At 61.6% G+C, this 22,788-nt stretch overlaps 1 protein-coding gene across 1 annotated transcript; it reads right to left on the bottom strand.

The window, feature by feature from the left end:
- Positions 1–9,035: 9,035 nt before the first annotated feature.
- RRP1 (ribosomal RNA processing 1) lies at positions 9,036–21,483 on the bottom strand. Its single transcript, XM_064476454.1, has 13 exons — positions 21,256–21,483; positions 19,965–20,047; positions 18,624–18,681; positions 17,054–17,139; positions 15,496–15,557; positions 14,249–14,378; positions 14,087–14,151; positions 13,713–13,864; positions 11,859–11,941; positions 11,207–11,304; positions 11,057–11,076; positions 10,508–10,612; positions 9,036–9,376 (listed from the first exon to the last, which is right to left on the bottom strand). The coding sequence occupies exons 1-13, from the start codon at positions 21,386–21,388 to the stop codon at positions 9,177–9,179; spliced, it is 1,275 nt and encodes a 424-aa protein (XP_064332524.1). The 5' UTR covers positions 21,389–21,483; the 3' UTR covers positions 9,036–9,176.
- Positions 21,484–22,788: the final 1,305 nt, after the last annotated feature.

The following is a 22,788-nucleotide window of genomic DNA, read 5'->3' as shown; positions in this document are numbered from 1 at the left end:
TGCTGGTGGAAACGGAGGAGGCGGGCCCTCTGGCGGTGCCTGTGGGCAGAGCCAGCAGGAAGCTGGCTGGCGAGGAAACCGGGGGTCCTGCCCAACGTTGCCCACCTGCGGGCGCGCACATCCTTCAAGGAAGGCGCCCTCCAACCTGCCCCAGCACGGCCGGGAGGCCGGGGACACGGCTGCGCAGGGCACCCAGCCCTCGCTCCCACCCAAGTTCTGCAGGGTCTGGTGGCGTCCGGGCTCAGAATCGGGTGTCTGGACGCCCCCTTAGAAACATCCTCTACACACCCCAAAACCAGCAGTGGCTCCTTAAACCAGCAAGGTCCTCACACTTCCCCTAATGCTCCGGCCAAGGCCGCGTTTCTCTAGTCTGTTTACTGGGATAACAAACACGGTCTTCAGATGGAGACCAGTTAGTGTCTTGATTCTGTTTCTGTAGGTCACCCCCACTGCCAACGTCTTCTTTTCTTACAAAGTTTCTGTTGAGAAACCGGCTTGCTGTCCTGTGGAGCTTCCCCTAGACTGCAGGACGCGTTTCTGTAACGGCATTGGCTCTGCAGGCTCACAGGCAGCGGGGGGTCTCCCACAGAGGCATGGATGGCTGGTTCTCCTTTCCTGGGACGTCACCCGCAACTGTTCCCGTCACCTGCATCCCTTAATTCATGAGCGGCTGCCCGATGGTGCCTGATTCTACCCTCCCTTCTTTGCCTATCTTTTCTCTAAGGAGAAGCTCGCCCTCACCATCGCTCAACGGCCCTTGGGCGGAAGGGAGGTCTGGGAGGTCTGGACTGGTCCCCAGCTTCTCCAAAGCCCACAGACGTGCTTCTGCACAGCAGCACCCTGAGAGCTTACGTCTGACCTTTTCTCCGCAGAAGCACCTGGCAGGTGCTTCTCCACTACCTCCCACCGAGGGCCACCAAGAGCCAGGCCACCAGCCACCAAGCACCCTAAGAGGAGACGGACGCTGCTGCTACACTGGGGGTCAGGGTTTCCACGCTGGGCTTGACCCGCAAATTAGCATGACCTGGGTGCAGTGCGACAGAAGTGGTGGCTGGGGTGGAGGGCAGGGTGGGCAGGGCTGGCAGGCTGAGCCGTCCCACCTCTTCCTCCTCCTTCCTAGCGTGGCTTTGACACAAAGAGAATTTCTGGCGCCATTGCATCTCATGCTCTCTCTGCTCTGGGACCTTTGGAGTGTGGGGAGACCCGCCCCTCCTGCTGCCCAATGCACATAAACACCGACCAGTGTTTGGAAATAAAATGCTGAGCTTTGCAGAGATGAAAACATGGCTCCCGTGGGATCAGGTGGGAGCAGGTCCCCGGCCAAGTCCTCCCGCCGGTCCTGCCTAACCTCCCTCCTCCTGGGAGCCGCGCAGTCACTTAGACCAGAACCCCTGTCTCAGGCTCTGCTTCCCAGAGCCACCCCATTAATGACCCTCCCCGACCCACTGCAGGCAAACTTTGGGTCCACACCCACCCTGGGCTGTGTGTGCTTTTAGCCCAAGTTCACACAGAAAACAGGAGCCTTTCACGGCACTGAGAAACCTGGGCACCGGCGCCAGCCAACTCGCCTCCTGCCCACGCAGCCACAGGGGCCCATCCTGGCCCAATGCCGCTGTCCAGCAGGAGGCATCAGTTCACCGCCTCCTTCCAGAACCTTCCGGACTCCCACGAGGTCACTGCTCTGAGGGAGGTGAGGACGTTGCTCTCATCTGGAGAGAAAAGTGTGCGTTTCACCGTGACTTGCTAGAAAGGAATTCTCTCAAAAGAAAAAACAGCAACAAAATAATACAACCTCACCAGGCCTCTCAGGGGCCTCCAGCCATGAAGACAAAGTGCTCACCCTGTGAACAGTGACAGACACAGCCGCCTGTGCAGGGAGGGGAGCCGTCGAGGCAGAAAACCCACGTGAGGCCTGGCCCGAAGGGCGTCGGGAGAGCCAGGGCAGCCCGGCCGCACTCGGCCATCAATGCACTGCGGCTTGAGAGCAACCGCTCCCTATGTCACCACATTTCTCCACTCCGTCCAGGGTTCTTACCCTAAGAAAACAGAGACAGGCTTCCTGCTCGGGAAGCCCAGGGGAGACGGGGCAAGTGTTCTGCACGTCAACTGCCCACCGCCTCCATCACTACGCTGTGGTCCCTCGTGTCCTACGGGGGGATGTGAAGTGTGATGCAGGCACCAGGGTGTGGCATCCTCCTCTGACCAACGGGTGGGTCCAGGCGGGTGGCCCAGCCCGTCCAGAGGGCGCCGCAGGACTTGGGCTGCGAACACGCAACGCTCCGAGGGCAGGTGATCAAGGGCACGGGAGCCCCAGGGTCAGACACTCAGTCAGGGGACACCAGCCAGTCAGGGCTGAGGAGGAAAAGGGATCCAGGATTCCCCGGCAAGGTCGTGGCCCCCTCTCCTATTTAAGTCAGTTTGAGTCTGGGCTCTGCAGTTAAAGCACCCCAAAACAAAATGACCCCATTTTTGAAATTCAAGCACATCTTCAATTCTTATCACTGCAGAATGTACTTGGTTATCAAAAGGACAGACAGGCTGTGATGCCAAAAGCCCAAGGCCCGGCCGCCTCCAGCCTGGCAGCAGCCGAGGCCACTCCTCCTGGGAGGGGGGCCTGGAGACAGGCGCGGGCTTGGACGGGGTTCCTGGTGAATCTGCCAAGGGACGGGGCCGTGGGAAAGTCAGAGCAGGCTGGGCTGACCTGGGGGCCCGCTTCCCCGGGAACCACGCTGTGGACAGAAGTGTATCACAGCCACGTGCCCGGCGGGCAGAGAGCCGTGCTCTGCCGGCGGAGGTCTGCAGCAAAGCGAGGGTTTGTTCGGGGCACCAAGCTCAGGAGTGGGGACGGACCTCAGGTCCGCCCCGCCCTGGGCTCTGGGCTGCGGGGGAGGCTGTGCGGGGAGGATCGCAGAAGCTGGGCTGAATCACCGTCCTGTGACCTTTCTGTGACGTTTCTTAATCTCAGTTTCTGGGAGTCAGGACATCTCTGATTCACAACTCTCAGACCTGGTGGGCCGCGGCTCGGGGTCAGTGAGCTCCTCTTGCCCTGGAGAGGTGACCTGAGTTTGCGTGTTAAGACGGCATCTTAACAGCAGTTCGAGTGCGTGAAGGAATTCTCAGAGCAGCAGCCTCAGGCACCCGACTCTGGGCGACTAGCTGAGTGCAGGCTGCGGTCCCAGGGGACCAGAAAAGGGGCACAGGTCAGGACAGAGAGAAGAGTCATAAACTCGGTGAGGGAGCTGGGGGAGTCAGGTTCAGAAGAGGGGGCCTGGCCTGGAAGGTAGGGAGCCTGCTCCGGGCGGTGGCCGAGGACAGGGGGCTGCGGGGCTCGGCCTCTCCGTGTGCAGGTGGCCCGGAGCCTTTGGGTGATAGTGGGACATTCTGCTCTCAGCTGCCAGGATGGGCACTGACCAGACAGCCCCCAACCCCTTCCCCGGGGGGACACCCCCAGGGCAAGGCCCAGGACACTCGAGCACCATGAAGCGAATGGGGTGCCCGAGGAAGCCCTCGACACTCCAGGGATTCAGGAACATCGGGGCGGGGGTGACCGAGGGGCTCAGGGAGCAGGACCGTCCCTGCCACAGGCCGGGCCAAGGAGCTCAGACTCAGAACCGGGATCAGGGCTGTTCCACCAGCCCCGGCAGTGGCCTGGCCCCCTGACGGGAAGGAGGGACCCACTCCCAGGGCAGCTGGCTTGAGTCAGAGATGGGAAAGGACCCAGCCCAAGAGGCCCCGCATTATGGAGAGGGCAGGACGCGCTGTGCACCTGCCCACGGTGCTGGCCCTCAGGGTGACGTGGGCCCACGCCAGCGGACAGGGCTGCCAGCCACCGTGGCGCCAAGCGGCAGGCAGGCCCCACACCACTTGTCCTGAGTCGTCACCAGCTTCCCCTGCTCCCTGCCAGGCCCAGGCGCCTTGGGGGCCTCAGGCAGGGCAGACCCAGGGGGCAGGGGGAGGGCAGGGGGAGGATCAACAGGGAGGCGCTGACTGTGAGGTGGGGGCAGCTGGGCCGTGGGCCCAGGTGGGCTGGCGGGGAGACCGGGAGCACCTACCCCATCCCGCCCTCATCCCCCGGAACTCGGGTCGGGAAATCTGCAGCACAGCCGGGCCAGGTGAGCTCGGGCTCCTTTCTGGCTTAGTGGACCCTCAGCCCCCCAACATTCCAGGGTTTTCTATTCCTTTCACTCTCTGGCAAAACTCCCAGGGCAAGGAATTTTCCAGGGGCTGGAGAGGGAAAGAGCCCCTCAACCTTCTGGCTCTGGGTCAAGCTCTGCAGGCAAGACCCAGGAGAGAGAGGGACCGGAACGGACACAGGGCCTGTGGCGGGTGGGTTCCCAGGTGGCCCCAGGAGGCCCACCCCCGGGGGTGCACACCCTGCGGGATCCCCTGTCCCAGTGTGGGTGGGCCTGGCCTAATCAGAAGTCAGAGGGATTCGAAGTGTGAGAATTTCTCCTGCTGGCTTCAAGCACGTGGCAGGAGCTGCAGGCAGCGTCTCAGAGCTCGGAGCCACTCCGCTGACAGCTACAAAGGAAATGGCCTCAAACTTAGGTGCGAAGAACTGAATTCTGCCAACGAGCAGTGAGCCAGGAGGGGGACCCGAGCGTCCCATGTGACGGCAGCCCTGCGACACCTGATCTCAGCCTGTGAGACCCTGAGCCAGGGCCCTGCCACCCACGCCCTGACCTACAGAGCCTCTGCTTCCAGCCCCCAAGTTTGCAGTGAACTGTGACGCAGCACAGGTATCTTGTGCAGGTCTGAGTAAACATGCAGGAGGGAAGGAGCGAGGGGAAGGGGGCAGGAAACAAGGTGGGGTGGCTGCAGAGAGGCCCACAGGACCCCGAAGGTGTGGGGTCCAGCGAGGCAGCACGGCCCCCACAGATACCGAATGTCATAACTGGAAATTACACAGCTCAGATTCCAAGTCAGACGGAGAGGAAACGGTGACTGGGGTGCCAGAGGGGTGCAGGCCCCCACGTGTGGCCCGGCCCGGGGTGGGCAGGGGCAGGTGCTTCCCTGGGGCCACCAGAACCTCCTGGAGTGCAGGGCACGGGCAATGCCCCCCTCCCATCCTCTGACTGCAGCAGCTGTTGCAACTCGCTGGCAGATCCTAAACCAGGTTGAACTGCCCCCTGGGACGTGGCCAGAGGTGAGGCTGGTTCCCAGCATCCTTCCCCCGGGACCCCACGCTCCTAGGTGTCCAGACACGTGGTGCTGCCTCAGGAGCAGGCCGAGGTCCCTGCATCAGGGACTTCCGCGGAGCCTCCCGAGATCGCTGGCCCCACCCCGTGTACAGAGGACACTGAGGCCCAGAGCAGGCAGGGACTCTCCTGAGGAGGGACCAGGACCCAGGGCTTGGCCAGGACGCCATGCGGTCTGCCCCCACCGCAGGCAGAAGAGCAGAGACGCCTGAGCACGAGGGTCCTCACCCAGCACCCCGCCCCCAAACCCGGGCTCCCTGACCAGCCCTGGAGGCTACGCCTGCTTCCCCTTTGCCTCGTCCTCAAGTGCTCCATCGTTCCACCCCCACCCGAGATATCTAGAGGCTTCTATAAGGAGGGCAGGGCTGAAGGCCTGGGGCTGGAGTTCCCACAGATTTTTCCAGGCCTGTTTGCAAAGCATGTGCGGTCACCAGCTCCCCGTGGGCACGCAGGCACCCAGCCCAGCAGTGCCGGCCCAGAGGGCCCTGAGGCAGCTCAGCTGGGGCCGGGATCTCATCACCTAAGGACAGGTACACAGGTCCTTTCTGGGGTCCCATTTATCCAGCAGTTGGAAGTGGAGCTTGGAGGCCCCAGGACAAGGATGGAGCACGGCGGCCTCCCCAAGCAGACCCTGCAGGCGGGGCCCTGGGGCCCTGGGACTCCTTGGGAAGGACCCCCACCTGGGCCTCACCTGCAGACCGGGCGCCTGACAACTGAGCTGCTCTGAGGACCCCAGCGCCCGTATCCAGCCTGGATCTCAAGGATGAGGGGGCTGCTGGGCTGCACTGGCCGGGCCAGGTGAATATTCATGTAGCACCCCCCCGCAGACTCGGGTCACCTGCTTGGGCACAGGGACCAGTGCAAACCGGGAGAGCCAGTCCCCAAGAGGCACCTTCGAGGCTCCACTTGAGGAAAAGCACAAGACGGGGCTTCGGCACTGGGGCAGCTGGGGCAGCTGGGGCAGCTGGGACAGCACCCAGACCTGCTGGGGGACAGGAGGTGCCCACTCAAGGGCCGGGGGCGCCTCCCAGAGGCAGATGGTGGGACTGCGCCTGCTCCCTGTGGTGGGTGCCAGACCTGAGGGACAAGGGAGTGGGGGGGCAAGGGGGGGCAACACCCCAGGGGGCAGGGCTGGAGAGGAGGGTGGGGCTGCCCTCCTTGGACCTCCACCTGCCCCTCACCCACGGCAAGGCTGAAGGGCGCGGTGCGAACGGGGCAAGTCCTTGGAGGATGCCATCATGGGGATGACAGTCAGGGAAAAGGCAGTCCGGGGGGTGACACCCCTGGGGGCTGGGTGACTCTGCAGACAGAACTTCCCTGGTTCTTCCTCAGTCACCTCGTCTCTAAGGTGAAGGAGCGGTGGGGGGAGAGAAGACAGCGGGTGACAGACGGTAGGTAGGAGGTAAAAGAGGGAGGGCAGGTACAGGGACGTAAGTGACTAACAGGTAGGCAGGCAGGACAGACGGACGGAGGAAGAGGGACAGACCTGTCTGCACACACACACCCCTAAACCGCCAGCGCTGCAGACACAGGCGTGCACAGCCAAGTCAGAGGGCACACGTCTGGCTGATGGAAGCAAACCGGCTCGAAGCAAACCGGCTCAAAGCAAAGCCGCAGCTTAGTAAGGGATGGTGCCAGGTAAAGCCCCAGCGCGTTCGGAGACTGGGCCTGGGCCCGGGGCCGGGGAGGGGTCTCAAACCTCGCAGGAACAGCTGCTGGCGGAGGGAAACAGATAAGGCACCACCTGATACGCTTCCTTCCAGCCAAACCCGGTGTGGGATGTAAATTCGCCCAACTGACAAGACAGGGGCCCCACTGCAGGGTCAGCCGGGAAGCTCACTGGGAGATGGCAGGTGAGGACCTGGAGGCCTCAGATGGGATGGGGGCCACTGCCATGGCTGGGGCTGGATCACACCTGGCCTTCCCTTCCTCCTGCTGGGAGCACAGCACAGGAGGGGCCTCTCCTTTATCCGCTGCCACCACAGTCCAGGCCCCAACACGGCCGGCCTGGAGTCAGCACCCCCGCCCCCTACCTTGTGCCAGGCCCTAGTGACCACATGGCTGTTTGTAAGGCAGGAGGTAAAAGGTCAGATCCACCCCAGGCAGTGGCAGAAGGCGTCCCAATCAGGGGCTGCTGAGGGGGCTGTCCCCAGACCCACCCTCCATCCCACCACTGGAGGGACGGGTCCCAAACTGCCCTGGCTGGCCCCTCCCCTGCAGGAAGGTCTGGTGCACACGGCCCCTCCTCGCCTCCCCCCACCACCCCTGAACGAGAGCCCTCCCCGTCGGCCTTTAGACTCAGGCCGGAGCTGCTCCCGCTTTGATTAGGGCATCCGTAGCTACCCGGCTCCGACTGGCCCCAGCTGCAACGGGGAGCTTTGGAGCCACAGGGGTTTGATGAGCAAACACGGAACACTGGGCTGACCTAAGCGCTTTGAGAGCTTAAGGCTGTTGTTCTGGACCTTTCTCCGCAAGACAGGCTGAGGAGGACGCGGTTTAACCCACGCGACCCACGGCGGAGAGCCCGGAACCCCTGGTCACCTCTGGTTATCAGGCTCCGGTCTGTCCACGTGACACACAGGGGTGGGGCTCCCCAGCCCCGGTAGTTAACCAGCTCCAGGGCTCCTGCTTACCCTCCTGGGAAGAGGACCTTTAGCAGAGCTGACGACGACTGGGAAGCAATAAAACACACTTGCTACCAGCTCTTAAAGCACATCAGACAGTGATACTTGCTCTAGACCCCAGCTGCTCCAGGAACCGGTAAATGAACATGTGAGCCTGGTGACCAGTAACCACGGTGGGGGTCCCTGCTGGTCCGAAAGCCTCACGTGGGTTTCTTCCCCAAAGTAAAGGAGGCCCTGAGCACCGGGCTTCTTTGGGGTAAACGAAAATGTCCTAAAATGGACTTGGGTGAGGGACACACAACCCAACGGATACACAAAGCACCACTGGCTCATACACTTCAAACGGGCGGACTGACTGGTGTACAAAGTACACTCAATCAAGTTGTTAAAAACAAATGAAGGGACCCCAGCAGACCCTCATCCACACCGGCTGCTCTGGAGCCGGGCAGGGCCACACCCTCAAAGGAGCCAGCGCTGTCCGGGGAGGGCTGGTGCCTGCAGGCTGCTGGGCTTTGGCAGCAAGCTGAGTGCCAGCCTCCCCAGGCTCACCCACACACGGTGCAGGTGTGGCCGGGCCAGCAGACCGAGACGGCGCCCACCTGTCGCCAGCATAGCCCTGCCCCGCGGCCCAGCCCTGCCCGGAGGCCACCTGGAGCCCGCCTGCCACTGCATCCACTTGTACTTTCCTTCAGATTGGGATCCTCGGGCCAGGAACTGAAACTGAATTTAAAGGAGCTGAGGGGAGGCGTGCAGGGCCTGGCAGGCACACGCCCGAGGGACGTCAGATCCTGCTCTGCCTCTGAGCCACAAGTGACAAGAGATGGACAGGGAGCTGCGCCTCCCGCTCAAGCAACGGGGCTGGCACAAAGCACCGGTTCACCGTTGACTCCCAACAAGAGCGTGTGAAGCGCTCGTCCAGACACCACTGGTAACACGCGCCACCGTCTTACAGAGCTTGAGGAACGTGCAGGCACATTTGGGTATAAAACGTGAACACCGCTGGCACCCGTCAGCTCACACCGCTGGAGAGCTTCCGCACAAACGCAGCAGAGGCAGGACTCGGTCTGCGCGACCCTCGGAGCGCTTTATTTGCGGACGCCCAGCGAGCTGCGTCTCCTGCTGAGGGCGGCGTCGGCAGGGGTCCCCCGGCCTGACCCGGGTCAGCACAGCAGCAGCTCTTCCTGGGTCACGGGCGCTAAGTGTGGGCCCGACCACCGTCAGCTCTGACCTCGGCCGCTGCGGACACAGTAGCAGCCGGTGTCGGAGTCTCCGGAACTCGGTCCGACTGTCCTGCCTCCTCCTCCCTGGTGGGCCTGGCGACACCACTTTTTGCCCTCCGGGGTCTGCTTCCTCTTCACCTTTGGCTCCTGGTAACTGGCCACCTTCGTGCTGGCCCTGCCAGCGGCCGCCGCCCCCTCTTGCGGGCCCCTCTCCCTCGCCGGCCCCCAGGCTGCTCCTGGGACACGGTGGGGTCAGCCCCTGTGCTCCGCCGCCGCCTTCTCCTCGCGGGTCCGGGGCTCGGGTCTGGACACGAGGCCTCCCCCGCACCTCTCCCTGCAACGGCAAGGCCAAGTGACCGAGGCTCAAGGAAGGCCCACCCACCTCGCGGTTCTCTGAACGAGGGAGGCAGCTCCGGGACAGCAGACACACGGTGCCTGACAGAAGCACTGACGGCCCGTGAAGCGGACCTGAGCCGGCCCCCCAGGGACCCAGCACCACAGCCGGCGGGCAGGTGCGAAATCCACGTGGGCTCCTGGCACCAGAAAGGCTGGCCAGAAAGGGGGCCTTTAGGAAGCCCAGGGCGAGGACAGGGCCAGGGAAAGGCAAAGTGGGCAGCGGTGTGGGGCGCAGGTGGGCTCAGGCTCGTGCCCACAAGGGCCGGAGGCGCGGCTGGGAACGCGGGGCCGTGTCAGCATCCGGCCCCTTGCCTGGCGTGGGTGTGCGAGCCAGTCCTCGTCTGCTCAAGGGCCCTGGCGTGAGATGAGCTGGACAGGGTTGGGCCAGAGCAGAGAATGAACCAACCCTGCAAAGGGCAGATCCCAGGGCCTGGGGCCACTTGAGCAGATGTGGTGACACAGGAGGGGTCTCGGCTACAGGTAGGGCCACTGTCTCTCCCTCGTCTGCATCCCCCTCCAGCCACGAGCTCCTCCCGCCCCCACCCCACTTGGTGCTGTGGGCACAGCCCGGCCCCACTGCAGCGGGCAGCTGGCCCCAGGGGTCTGCAGTAGGCACAGGAGCACACGATGGCCTTTGGCACAGGCGGTCACAGGCTAGCCACACGCCTGTGGACAAGCTGGGGTGGAGGAAGCCGGGGGGGGGGGTGGAGCGGGAAAGGAGGAGGAGGAGGGAGGAGGCAGGGGGAGGAGAAGCCTCTAAAATCAAGGAGGAGAGTGCAGTGGGCTTAGGGCTCTCTGGAGGGCACTGCAGAGAAGGAAGAGGCACACACAGATCAAAGATGGAAAAGGGTCAGGAAGAGGCCAGACCAGAACCACAGGTAAGGAGGGCAGGGAAGACAGAGTGGCCCTTGGCCAGACAGCAGAAGCCCAGGGCTGGATGTGGTGCAGGGCAGTAGGCTGGGGAGGAGGGGGTCACATCTGGAGACAGGCTTCCGGTCACTTGTCCCAAGCGTGAGGACAGAATGCAGGTGAGGAAGACCCTCACCGCAGCCGACACTGCCAGGCTCACCCGTCCTGCTCTGCAGCTGGGACAGGCGCCTCTTCATCTTCACGCGCCGCCCTCCACGCGGACACCTGTAGGCTTTCTCTGGGATGTCATCTTCAGGGAAGAGGCCTGAGGACCAAGGCGGGTGATCAGAAGGCCACGGGCAGCCGGGACGCTCACGGCTCGCGTGTTCACTGTCTCCATGGCCCCATAAGCACCATGTCATGAGCAACTGCCTTTCAGAATACGCTTTCCCAGGTCCACCAGCCACACACCACAAACTGGGGCTGTCTGCTGCTCCGCAGCCCAGCACCGCCGCACTGTGGGCACTCACCGGAAATGCAGGCTCTAGGGCCGGGCCCCACCCTGCCGCGTGAGCCTCAAACGCACACTCAGCCCCCAAAACCACTGAGCTTCATCAGGACAAGCGTCCCGAGGCCAGCCACCCGCCTCTCGCCAAACAAACACCACCGGCCTCTGCAAACTCTTGTCCACGCTCTGGGGGTGAACGTGTGGCCCCATCCACTCCCAAGAGGACGATGTCCTGTCTCAGCTGGGCAGCCCCGTGCTCACCTTCTGCGAGGCCCTGCAACCTGAAACAAGGGGAGGCGGTCACTGGCCTCGGCTGCCCTCTGGAAGCCCCTTCCTGCCTGAGCTCTGAGGGCGGGGCCACCACAGGGAGGGAGGGGCGACCCCAACGCCAGCCCCTCCAGGGACACTCACTTTCGGATCACTTTGTAGAGACGCTTCCGGTTTGGAGGAGGGGTGTCCTGGTGACTAGCCATTTCAAACAGTCTGCTGGCAACAGCCTCATAGTCAAACTGTTTCACAAAGAGATGCCGTGGAAGCAAAGGGCGAGTCACCTCCCAGGGGCCCCCGGAACGTGAACCGGCAGAGGGAGCGCAGGAGCCACGTGCCGAGGCCGCGCCCCGCCATCCCCAGGCCATCCCCGCACAAATGCAGACCGTCCGCGGCACGGAGGCAGCAAACGCCCGTGGGAACGTGCGGGGCCGCAGGGAGCCTGTGACTTAAAACCCACGTTAAAAAAAGCAGGAAGAAACAAGCAAGATCAACCTAATGACTTTACTTGACCAAGACACTGAAGACCTTACTAACGCACGAGCAGTCAACATCCGAGACTCACGGGGAGATGCCCTGCATGTCCAGTTCACCTGGTTACAGCCCCGTCAGCTGAGCTCCGACTACCAGCGGGGACCCGAAACCCCCCCACGCAGCACGTGCCGCCCGGCGCCCCTGCCTTCCTCTGCGTCCCAGCCGGACAGATGCCACCCCCACTGTGCCCCCAAGAGCAGCTCCCCACATCGGGAGCGCAGGGCAGGGACTGAGCACCCGGCCCACGGGCCCGGCCACCCACCTGGAGGACAGAGCCGGCATTGTCCTCGTCGTCATCGTCCGACTGCTCCGCACCCGGGTCGGGTCCAGTCCCACAGACAGAGCCTAGGACGAAAGGGGCCCACGGACTCAAAGACATACCTGGTGCCACAGGGGTCACAGGGCCCAACACAAATGCCTGGGAACCAGGAGCCTTGCCAGCCAGGGCCCACTCTTGGGTGGACGGCAGGGGCATTGAGGCCTGGGGAGGAGAAAGCCGTCCCAGGGAAGATGGGGGCCTGACCAGTCCTCAAGGAGTGAAACCGAGAGGGGACTGTGAGTGGGCATCCCAGGCAGCAAATGCAGGGGCAGGAGTCCAGGGTGCAGAAGAGGGGGGCTGGCCCAGCCACAGGGTGACAGGAGATGCAGCTGCAGGTGAGGAAGCGGACACTGGCCAGGCGTCTGGGGCTCTGACGTCGCTCCCCGCACATGGAAGGTTTGGACAGGCAGCGGAGCGGGACAGGTGGGAGGCAGAGAACGGTGACGGCAGGGCTGTGGGCCGTCACCAAGCCCCGCGAGGACCTGGGGCTGCCTGGACCGGTGACTTGGCTACTGAGAAGGAGGTCAGGGAGGGCCAGGAAAGATGCCCCGGGCGGCCGGGCAGTGCCGGTGCGGCGTGGGGGCGGCTGAGAAAACCCAGGGGCACGCCAGCAAGGGCACGAGAGTCAGAGGCAGCAGAAGCCAACCCGCAGCTCACAGACACACGACCTTCCACAGGACACAGGACAACTTGGAGGGGCAAGGATGGGCCCTTCAACAAACGGGGCTGGGAACGCTGGACGTCCACGCGCAGAAGAATGGGGCTGACCCTGACCCCCCACCACATACAAAACTAACTCAAAATGGATCAAAAGCCCAAAACAATAAAACTCAGGTGAAAACACGGGGCAAAAGCTTCACGAGACCGGAAATGACCGCGGTTCTCCTGGACGTGGCACTGAAGGCACAGGCAACGAGGAAAAGTAGGACAAACGAGACCTGACGGGAACTTCCTATTTTGCGCATCGCAAGAGACTATCAGCAGGGTCAAAGAGCAGCCCCCAGAGCGGGAGGGCCGACCGCAAAGCACAAACCTGCGGAAGGGCGCCACCCAGAGTATCGAAGAACTCCTAAAACTCAACCGAGAAAATCTGATTCAAAAACGGGCAAAGGACTTGAACACACATTTCTCCAGTTCTCCGTGAATGGTCCACGAGCCTGTGCTCAGCACCAGAAATCATTCGAAAAGTGCAAATCAAAACCACGCCACAGCTCCACGCCCGTGGGGGCAGCTCCTCTCAAAACAGACTGACAAACGTCAGTGAGGACACGGAGACGCTGGGCCCGTGCACGGGGGGCGGGGGTGAAGTGACGCAGCCACCCTGGAAGACAGGACAACGCTGCTAAAAAGTCAACAGAATCACCATCCGATGCAGCAACCCCACTTCTGGGCAGGGCACAGAGACAGTCAACAGCGCTCCCTGTCCTGGCGGCGGAAGCAGGGACAGGAAGGTAAACAAGCGATTCATGTAACTTTAAGCGATTTCTGCCAGGAAGTGAGAGGCCCTGGGGAAACGACAAGAGGGCAGGGGCCCTGCAGGGGAGGGGAGGGCAGAGCAGACGCCCCGGAGCAGGACTGGTGGGTCAGAGATGAGCCTGGGGAGTAGGGACCTCATGAGAACACAGGAGGCCATAGAGCCGGGGTTCAGAGAGTGAGCAACACGTGTGCTTGCTTCTAAGGTCACCCGTGCACGACTTTGGGGGCAAGGGCAGAAATGAGGGGACGAGACAGGAGACAAAGGCGGGGATCCCGGCAAGAGCCACTGTGGGCGTCATCCTGGACACACGTGATCCTCACCTTTAGGTGGCTTCCTGGATGGCACGTCCTGTTCCTCACCCTCCTCCTCCTCTTGCACGTCCAGTTCATTCATGAGCTCCTCGATGGCCAGCGGGGCCTGCTCCACGATCGTTTCAAAGATGCCTCGAGTGATGTTATGCAGAACCAGGGAGCTGAGGGGCCGTGGCGACCAGGGCAGCTGGTCAGGCTGGACCCTCCAGGGAAGAAACACCAACCCCTCGTGTCCCCCTCTCCCACCCGGGGCCCCTCTGGGCCCCGCTGGGCCCCCGTGACCACGCAAGCCCTCTCTCTTCCTGGAGGGAACAGTTGCTCCCAAAGGCAGCGCTGGAGGGCGCTGGGAAAAGAGCGACAGGCGGGAGGGAGGCGACACTTACTCCTGAGTGCGGGCGGCGATGCGGCAGAAGGGGTCGATGAGCCTGAGGTTCTGCTCGGCTGTCAGCTGCGAGGAGGGGGGCGGGAGCCGCTCAGCCCCGGGCCACAGACGCCGGGGTGGGGGTGGTGGGGGTGCTAGGCTGCCGCCCTCACCCCGGCCCTACCTCGTGGGCACCAACTCTGGCCAGCTCCTCCAGGAAGATCTCGATGAAATGGCTCCGTACCCCACTGGGGGCCTGACTGTCAGGGTGCAGGATCTCCGTGGTCAGCAGCTCCAGCAGCTGCTCAGTCTGTCTGAGGAGGGAAACAGGCCAAGTCGGCAGCAGCCAGACAGGCAGCAAGGCAGTGGGCTCACGTGGCCCACGGTGGGGCTCTGACAGGAACAGGAACTTTCACACCACATGTGTGGAGATCCCACGATGTGGGTCGATGCCGCACAAACAGCTCCTGCAACTTTGGATTTACGTGCCAATGGCCAGGGCCGACCGAGGCGCATAAACGTCCCCCCAGGCCCCCTCCTGTCCTAGAGGAGGCAGGCGGAGGGCGGCCTGGCCCACAGGAGGCCACCGTCACCACGTCCGGAGTCTCTGCTGGCCCTGCTGGGACTGCGCAGGGAGGCTCAGGGCAGAGCAAACACAGAGGTGGGAGATGGAGGCCAGGGCAGAGGAGGAGCTGATCCCTGGGTCCCACTGCCCTGGGCCCGAGGCCGTAACGGGTCACGTCAGACCTCGCCCTGGCAGGCTGGCCTGCGAGGTCTCAGGCCCGGGGCTCCCAGGCCAGAGAGCTCCAGAGGCCAGTCCTCAGTGGTCCAGATGCACCGACACTCCTGGGTGCTCGATGGCATACAGGTACCTGCACCTGAACGGTGATGTGCACATCTGGCAAAAGGCTCCCTGGACGATGCTCCACAGCCCAGGAGGACGGGGCCAGGCCAGGCCAGGAGACCCCTCCCTCAGGCCAGGGACAGTGCTTACGGTCACCAAACCCACAAACCAGTCCCACTGCACGAATGAGAGCAGGCAGAAAGGCAGGCAGAGCTGGTCCCCCCAGGGCAGCAGGTGGGGGGAGTTGCCAGACACGACAAGGATGGAGCTACTGCCATAACAACAGCCCCAAAGAGTTCACAGAAATACAGCCGTCCCTTTAACACAACCCCGTTTCAGGCACTAGCCACCTACTGGGTAACACGATCCTAAGTCCTGAAATGAGCGAGCCACAGCAAGGACCCCGCCGAGGCGCCCACAGACACTTTCACCAACATGTGCACCAGCTGTGACTTTAAAATGCCTCTGTTCTGAGCACCAAGACCCCCGTCAGTGCACAGCTGACAAGCGAGTGAAGGAGAAACACGGGAACACAGACTCGCCGTGAGCAGCACGGGCCGCCGCGGAGCACGCGCCAGGGCACTGACCTCTCTTCCCAGCCCCGCGTCTTCAGGGCCATCCAGGACTCGTGCAGGACCATCCGCATGAGCTGTGGCACAGGAGACCCCGTCAGTGGGCACGTCCCAGACCTCCCGACATCCCCCCTGCCCCTTGGTCACCTGGGGGCCCCAGCGTGCCCCATAGGCCCTCAAGAGCCGCCAGTGGACAGGACACCCCCGCCGGGGGGGGCCTGGGCCTGGAGAAGGCGCCACTGCAGCTGGGCTGGAACGCCCAGCTCTCTGAGAGCAGCAGGATGAAGTGTGGCTCCCCCACAGCGGCAGAGCCTCCGGAAAAACCAGGTATGAACCCGAAACTGTCTCCTCCGAGCTCCCCCTGGATCTTCTCCCCGACAGAGTAACTGTTTACCTTCTCTGCCCACAACCCTCACTTTCCTGTCACGGTGGCCAACAGCATCCTCCCACCTGCGAGGATGAACCCTACACGCCTACAGAGGGGTCGGTCACGGTGACAGGTAACAAAGGAGACGAGCAGAGCAGAGCACACCCGACAGCCAGGACGCCCGTCCCTGGGGACACTCACTCCCATCTCATGCTATCCCCTACTTGCGGGCCGCCAGGAGGGTCGGCCTTCACAGCAAGGCTGTGCTGGTGGATGTGGCCACATGGTGGGGGGGGCCGGTCGTGGGAAACAGGCCTCAGAGAGCTGCGGAACCCACCCTATTTAAGGCCAGTCCTGCATCTCAGGGAACTTTGTCTTAAAAGCCTGGATCTGTAACAGTGCAGAGCCTGGCCTCCAGCCTGCCCACATGCATCATGACCCATCTTCCTTCCCTCCTGAGCTCCGTGCCCTGCCCACCGGCTGGCCTTCACTTTAGTATATCTGACATCATACGGCGTCCGCACAGCCCTGGCCCAAGACTGAGCTAGTGGCAGATCTCAGGGGCAGATTATGGCGACCTGTCCTCAGTGAGGCTGGGCCACTGCCCTGCTGAATGTCCCCCATGGGGTCACCTGCTCTCAGGTAGCAGCACTGGCCCTTCATCTGGGGACTGTCCCATCACAGTGACAAGGCTGCAGGTCAGTGGCGGCAGCAGCAAGACAAGAGTCTGACCCATTTTTCAGTTTTTCCTGCATTTCTGAGTGCAGTCAACAGCCCAGTCACAGGAATGTGGTGCGGGAAAGGAGAAACAAAAGGGGTCTGCTCTGCTGGACAAGCTGTCCTCGCCCGGCGGGAAGCGCCTCCAGAAGCTGGCGCCCGCAGGCGGCCCCGGGGCCCCACCGGCTTTGCTGGCTGCACAGGCACACGTCTGCAGCAAGGATGCGATGGCCGCACCACCGATTCTGCCCAGGAGGGCGACGTAAGCCTCTTCCTCTGAACCGAAACTGTTTTAAGAGCTGAATTCTATGCCCACTCTCCAACCTCAGAAACAGGAAACACTGCAGAACCCCAGGCACACGCACCCCAAGAGAAGCTGGAGCTCCCGTCACCGCCCAATGTAGTCCTCAGGGTTGCCTGCTGCCCAGAAGCCAGGACGCTCCCGCCGCGCCCAGCCCTCCCCACCCCGGCCCCGCGGGCCTTCCTCACCATGTAGAACTTGTCCAGGCGCAGTCTGTCAATGCCCGTCCACTCGCGGTTCATGGTCTGCCAGAAGGCCCGAAGGAACAGGTGCTCTGGAGGAGAGAAGCGGGGAGGGTCACGAAGGAAAGCAGAAGCCACCTGGGGAGGGAAGGGGGGTAGGTGAGGGCATCCCGAGTCCCGGCGGCGGGGCGCTCAGCCCCCGAGTCCGTGCGCCTGTGAGACGGGGCAGTTAGCAGCCTGCGACAAAAAAGCAAAGCCCAGCTCCAACCCCGGACTGCAGCCTCACTGTCTGCAGAACAGGCCAGGAGAGCACAAGGGCAGCCCTCAGGCCGCTGCTCCCCCGCTGCTCCCCTCACCACCCCTCGGCTCGGGGAGGACCCCACCCGACAACTGCCCGACCGCACTGCTTGCCCCAGGATCCACTGCTGGTTATGCACGAAGCCCTCCAAGAATGGGTGTGTCGGGACCAGAGTTCCGCGGGCTCATCCGGGCCCTCACCCCACACTGAAGCCATCGCCCCCAGGACCTTGGAACAGGACTCAATCTGGGCCGAGGGCCTTCAGAGAGGTGATTAGAATAAAAGGTCACTGGGGTGGGCCCATATCCCAATCTGACTGGTGTCCTTAAGAGGAGCCAAGGACACAGACACACACAGAGGGACGACCAGGTGGGGACACAGGGAGAGGCGGCATCTGCAGGCCCAGGAGAGGGGCCTCAGGAGAACCCTGCCTGCTGACACCCTGAGCTCGGGCAGAAAGAGGCACCACTTCCTGCCACAGAGCTTCTCCAACAGGAAGGCCTGGAAGGTGGCTCAGTCACAGCTGAGCTCACAGCCTCATTCAAGTGGCACCAAGTGAACGCTCTGTGCCTGGCCGGCTGAGCACAGAAACCCTTCTGCAGGCTCTTGCAAGGTAAACGTGATGGAGAACAGATCTCGTGGATAATGACTCAAGCGCAGTCAAAGACACTCTCGAGTGGAGAAAGTAGTCACCGTTAACTGCACACTCCCTACTGCTCACGACTTTGTCTGCTCAGTATAAGCCACACAGCCAGGGCCTGCCTGGCAACGGTCCCGCGGCCAACGCCAGTGACGCTGCCCAGCCCTGGCTGCCTTCGGAGCAGTGGAGGGAGGTGGAGGATGCTGGCGCCCAGGCCCCACCTGCAGGGCTTGAATTAACGGGACCAGGGTCTAGACATCAGGCTTTTTAAAGACTCAGCGGAGTCCAACGGGCCGATGGCAGCGCTGAGAACTACCGACCTCAGTGAGAACGGGAACAGGAGAGGTGGGGACGCCCTGCAGGGACTTACAACTAGCAGGTGAGCGCCAGTCATCAGCCTGCTAACACCACACCAGATTTCCATTTTAACTTAAAAGGTGCGGTATCAGCCCTCCAGACCCCTGACCGAGTCTATGCTGAGTTAATCCACATGGGAGACGGAGAACAGCGTCTCACACACCAGCGCCAACAGAAGCCGGCTGGAGTGGGCGTCTCACTCTCGCCCCCGGAACACCAGCCTCCTGTGTCCCAGAGCCGACCCTCTGCAGCTCCAGCCTGACCTCGGCAAGGATACTCACGGGCCTCTGTGGTCTGGAAAGTGTGGACAAGCTGCGAAATGGTCCTGCCGAGCTCCTCCTGCACAGAAACAGCACAAACGCCCTCAGTCCCCAAAGAAACGAGGTCTGACAGCCACGAGCAAGAGCAGGAAGAGAGTCACTCAACCGTTCTCAGTCATCGCAGGCACCAGCTCTGCAGGGCCTCTCAGCCCAGCGTGCGCGGGGGCTGCAGGTCTCACACGGGCTGTGAAAGGCCCCCCAGAAGGCCGGGCCGACAGAACCTCACAACACTCAAGGGCAGTAACTACTCTCCTGACCGAGGCTGAGCCCCAAGTATGAGCCCTCTCTCCTCTCTCCTCTGGGGCGGGGCGGGGCGGGGGGGTGCATATGCCTCAGTGGTAGAGTGTGTGCTTAGTATGCACAAGGTCCTGGGTTCAATCCCCAGTACCTCCACTGGGGGGAAAGGAGGGGACAGGAGACAGCAGGAGCCTCGGAACCAGCAGAGAGGAGGTGACCACCTGCTGCCTGCCTGTGTCACTGCACCAAGCATCACCCAGTGCTCAGGCTAAACAGGTGATTCCAGAACCTTCCCTTGAGAGGTCCTAGTTTAGTAGGCATGGAATACAGCCCAGGAATCTGCATTTTAAATACGTACCCTCACCGCCCAGGTGCTTTTGAAGAGTAAACAATTCCCACTGAGAAACACTCTAGAAAGGCGAGCAGTTTAGGGCAGTGAAGCTCCAGCGTAAAATACAATGAGGGACGCATGCCATTATGCGTTTACCCAAACCCACAGACTGTACAACACAGGAGGGAGCCTTCAGGTAAGCCGTGGACTCTGGGTGACGCCGACATGACATGTGGGTTCATGGACTGTGACCAGTGACCCACTCTGGTGGGGCTGTTGATAACCCAGGAGACCGTGCACGACTCGGGGGAGGAAGTGTAGAGAAATCGCAGTATCTTTTCCTCTCATTTTGCTGTGAACTTAAAACAGCCCTAAAAAATAAAAACTGTTTTTTAAAAAGGCTAGCAGAAGAGACACTTGTCTCAGGAGACTTGGGTTCTGTCCCTTGGCTTCCACCGTTTCTGCACCCAGCTTGCCGTCTCTGACAAGCACACGACAAGGAAGCCCGGTTCTCACCCACTGCCTGCGCTGCAGTCACCAGCGCTGCTGCAGGGGGCAGCTCAGCCAGGGGAGGACCACGATGACCAGAGGTCCTGGCCCCTCTAGCTATTGAAAAAAAAGTACTGGGGCTCTAGAATGCCCCCTGGCATGTTTTTTCTGTATAAAATGAGGGTGGACATCTGTCCCCCCAGTGATGCTGCCCCAGCCCCTCCTGCTCCCTCCTGTGCGCTCACCTGGAGGAGTGGCTTGTCCTGCATCCACATACAATAGAACAGTCCTTTCCACACCTTCAGTAGCTCGTCATGTGTGAAACCACCTGCGTCGAAAACAGCAACACTCAGACTAAAGGAACCCAAGCTTTCAGTGCCCCAACAAAGCCTGAGAAACGTGAGCACCTGAATTAGACCAAAGTCCTCGTACTGTAAAGGTGCCTGAACCCCCTCTCAAGCCATCCTCCCAACTCTGAACCTGCTGAGCCTGTGGCTGCAGGGACCCCTACCCGCCCCCAACCCTGGTCAGGTAACTGCCATTTCACTCATTCAGTAAATGTTGACCGAGAATCTACACGCATCAGGCCCCGTACTCCATTTCTGGAGATTCAAAATTTAGGGAGTCACCATTTCCTGGCCTGGACAGTAGCTACGCAGGTGAAATTTGTTGGTAATAATTCACACAATGTTACACCTGGGGTTTGTGCTCTTCTCAAACTTTAAAATTACAAGTTACCTCATTCGGGCTAGTTATGAAGGTAGATATATAGAGCATTCAACAAGTGTGTCCTGAGGTCCTAACTGTGTCTGGCACCCTGTTCTGGAGCAGTGGTTCCCAGACTTTAGCACCAGGATTGCATCACCTGGAGGGCTTCTTAAAACAGACTGCTGGCCCAACTGCCAGAGATTTGATTAAGCAGGGCTAGGATGCAACCCAAGAATCTGCGTCTCTAGCAGATACCCAGGTGATGCTGAAGCTGCTGACCTGGCCACATCTTGAGAACCATGGTTACAGAGACAAGTTAAAAAGCATGTTCTCTGAGGAGCACACACTACAGTGAAACTCAGGCATCCCAACCACCATACAGGAGAAAACTACCAACAGTGATAAATACCGCCCTGAGGGAAAACAGAGGGTGCCCAAACAGCAGGCAGCAAGGATGGCAGGATGTATGGACTAACGGGGGGTCCGGTTCCCAGAGGACGGCAGGTCCGAGCGGGGAAGAGGAGACAAGGGGCGGGGAGAGGGGGGAGTCCGCGCAGAGGGACACGTGGCCACCGCACCACTAGGTGAGCGCCGCGCAGCTTGGGTGCGGCCAGGGTGGGGAAGGGGAGCAGGGCCAAGCGCTCCGGCTGGGGCGGGGGCGCGAGCGGTGGGCGAGTGGCAGCACCGCCGCAGGCCCCGCCGCCGGGTCCGAGCACGTGGAAGCTCCACCGTTGGGAGGTCCCCTAACCCGGCCCGCCGCCGCCTCCTGCCCCACTTCGCCGGGCCCGGGAAGCGCCCCCTCCCACATCCCGCCAACCCTGCGCCAACCTTCGGCTCGCTGAGTCCTGGCGACGATGTATTTCCGGAGCTTCCTCACCGCCCGGTCCCGGGTCACCTGCTCGTTCCCCGCCAGGCGCTGCGCCAGCTGGATCTCGGGCGGGAGCTGCACGCGCGGACCCATGTCGACAGCGCGGAGAGCCGGGGTGCCAGCTACCGCGCCGCTAGGCCCCGGCGCGCGGCGTGACGCCACACAACCACGCCGGCCTCTCCCAGGCGCAGCATGACGTCACCCGCCCGCGCCTGCCCCTCTGAGACTCGCGGTGACGTCACACGCCCGCGCCGGGCTCCCGCCACCGCCTCGTAGTGGCCCGGCCCCAGAACGGCAAGTCCGCCTGGCTCCGTGTTGGTGGACATTCATTGTGGACACTGGCCACCAAAGGGAGGCTATTAAGTGTTTGCCCGTCTTTCGGGGGTGGAGGGCGCTGCTGAGGGAAGGCTCTTCTCTAGCCAAGAATGCCAGCGAGCACAGAGGAATGGTCCTGAGGAGAAAGACCCCAGTGAATCGTTGGTTCAGGCGAAGGTCATCAGAAAATGCCACAGCTGCCTGAGGAAGGTGGTGGGGGCTGGGGTTTTCCTCAAGCATCCCCGCCCCCAGTGGCCTGCCGCCGCCTCCGGGCATCCCCACCCGTGCAGCGGCGTCACCCGTGGGGCAGTCTGCATCCCGGCTGTCAGGACACGAGAGGAGGCCACACACGGGGCACGAGGAAGCACTCACCAGCCCAGGTCTGGGACAGTCCGCATCGCTTCACAGCTAACGTCATGAACAAAGGTATGGGTGAAGAAGGTATAAAGGACGGGATGCAATAATACAAATCATGATTGGATCCTGGTTTAAAAGATAAGCTTTTAAAAACTCATCTTGGGGACAATTGGGAAAGCTTGCATATAGACTAGGTCGTATTGCAGAATAATTGTTTTCTCAGGTGTTGCAGTGATGTTTCTACAGAGTGGGCCTCAGCAGACTTTTCTGTAAAGGGCCAGGTGTCAGGAGAACCCAAACCCCCAGGTTCACTGATTTGCTAGGAGGACTTACGGCTATGATTTACTACGACAAGAGGATGCAAAGCACAGGGATTGAAGACTTGCTTAACTCGCCAGCGAAGAGCTGTGAGGACACTTGTGAGATGTCAGAAGGAGCTCGTTAGAGATCGGAGCCCAGGGTTTTTATCATGAGCTGGTCACAGCACCCTCTGCCTGGCACACACCAAACCTCCAGAATCCCAGAGGGAGGGCAGATGCTCAACACGTGCTGTATTGTTTGTACAAACAGTTTAGGCCCTGTGAGGCGCTCTTACCATAGTTAAAGTAATGGGAACTCTCCCCAAACCCACATTCCCAGATGCCTGCTAAGGGCCAAACTTGTAAGCAGGACTTTCTCAGGAGAGCATTGAAGCCTGATGGTAACTTTTCTGCACAGGTGAGGTAGTAAATATTTTCAGCTTTGTGGATCAAAACAACTGCTCTAATGCAAAAGCAGCTATAGGCAATCTGTACATGAATGTGCGTGGCTGTGCTCCAGTG

This window comes from Camelus dromedarius, chromosome 2 (genome assembly GCF_036321535.1).
Source record: "Camelus dromedarius isolate mCamDro1 chromosome 2, mCamDro1.pat, whole genome shotgun sequence".
Classification (NCBI taxonomy): domain Eukaryota; kingdom Metazoa; phylum Chordata; class Mammalia; order Artiodactyla; family Camelidae; genus Camelus; species Camelus dromedarius.
This window is presented reverse-complemented; position numbering and strand designations above follow the sequence as displayed.

Excerpts from the sequence above, each read along its gene's own strand:
- RRP1 (XM_064476454.1), bottom strand. The coding sequence starts at position 21,388 with ATGGGTCCGCGCGTGCAGCTCCCGCCCGAGATCCAGCTGGCGCAGCGC. Across the intron at positions 18,682-19,964 it reads AGGACAAGCCACTCCTCCAG|GAGGAGCTCGGCAGGACCAT; the intron begins GTGAGCGCACAG and ends GTTTCTGTGCAG. Across the intron at positions 14,152-14,248 it reads CCAGAGTTGGTGCCCACGAG|CTGACAGCCGAGCAGAACCT; the intron begins GTAGGGCCGGGG and ends CCCTCCTCGCAG.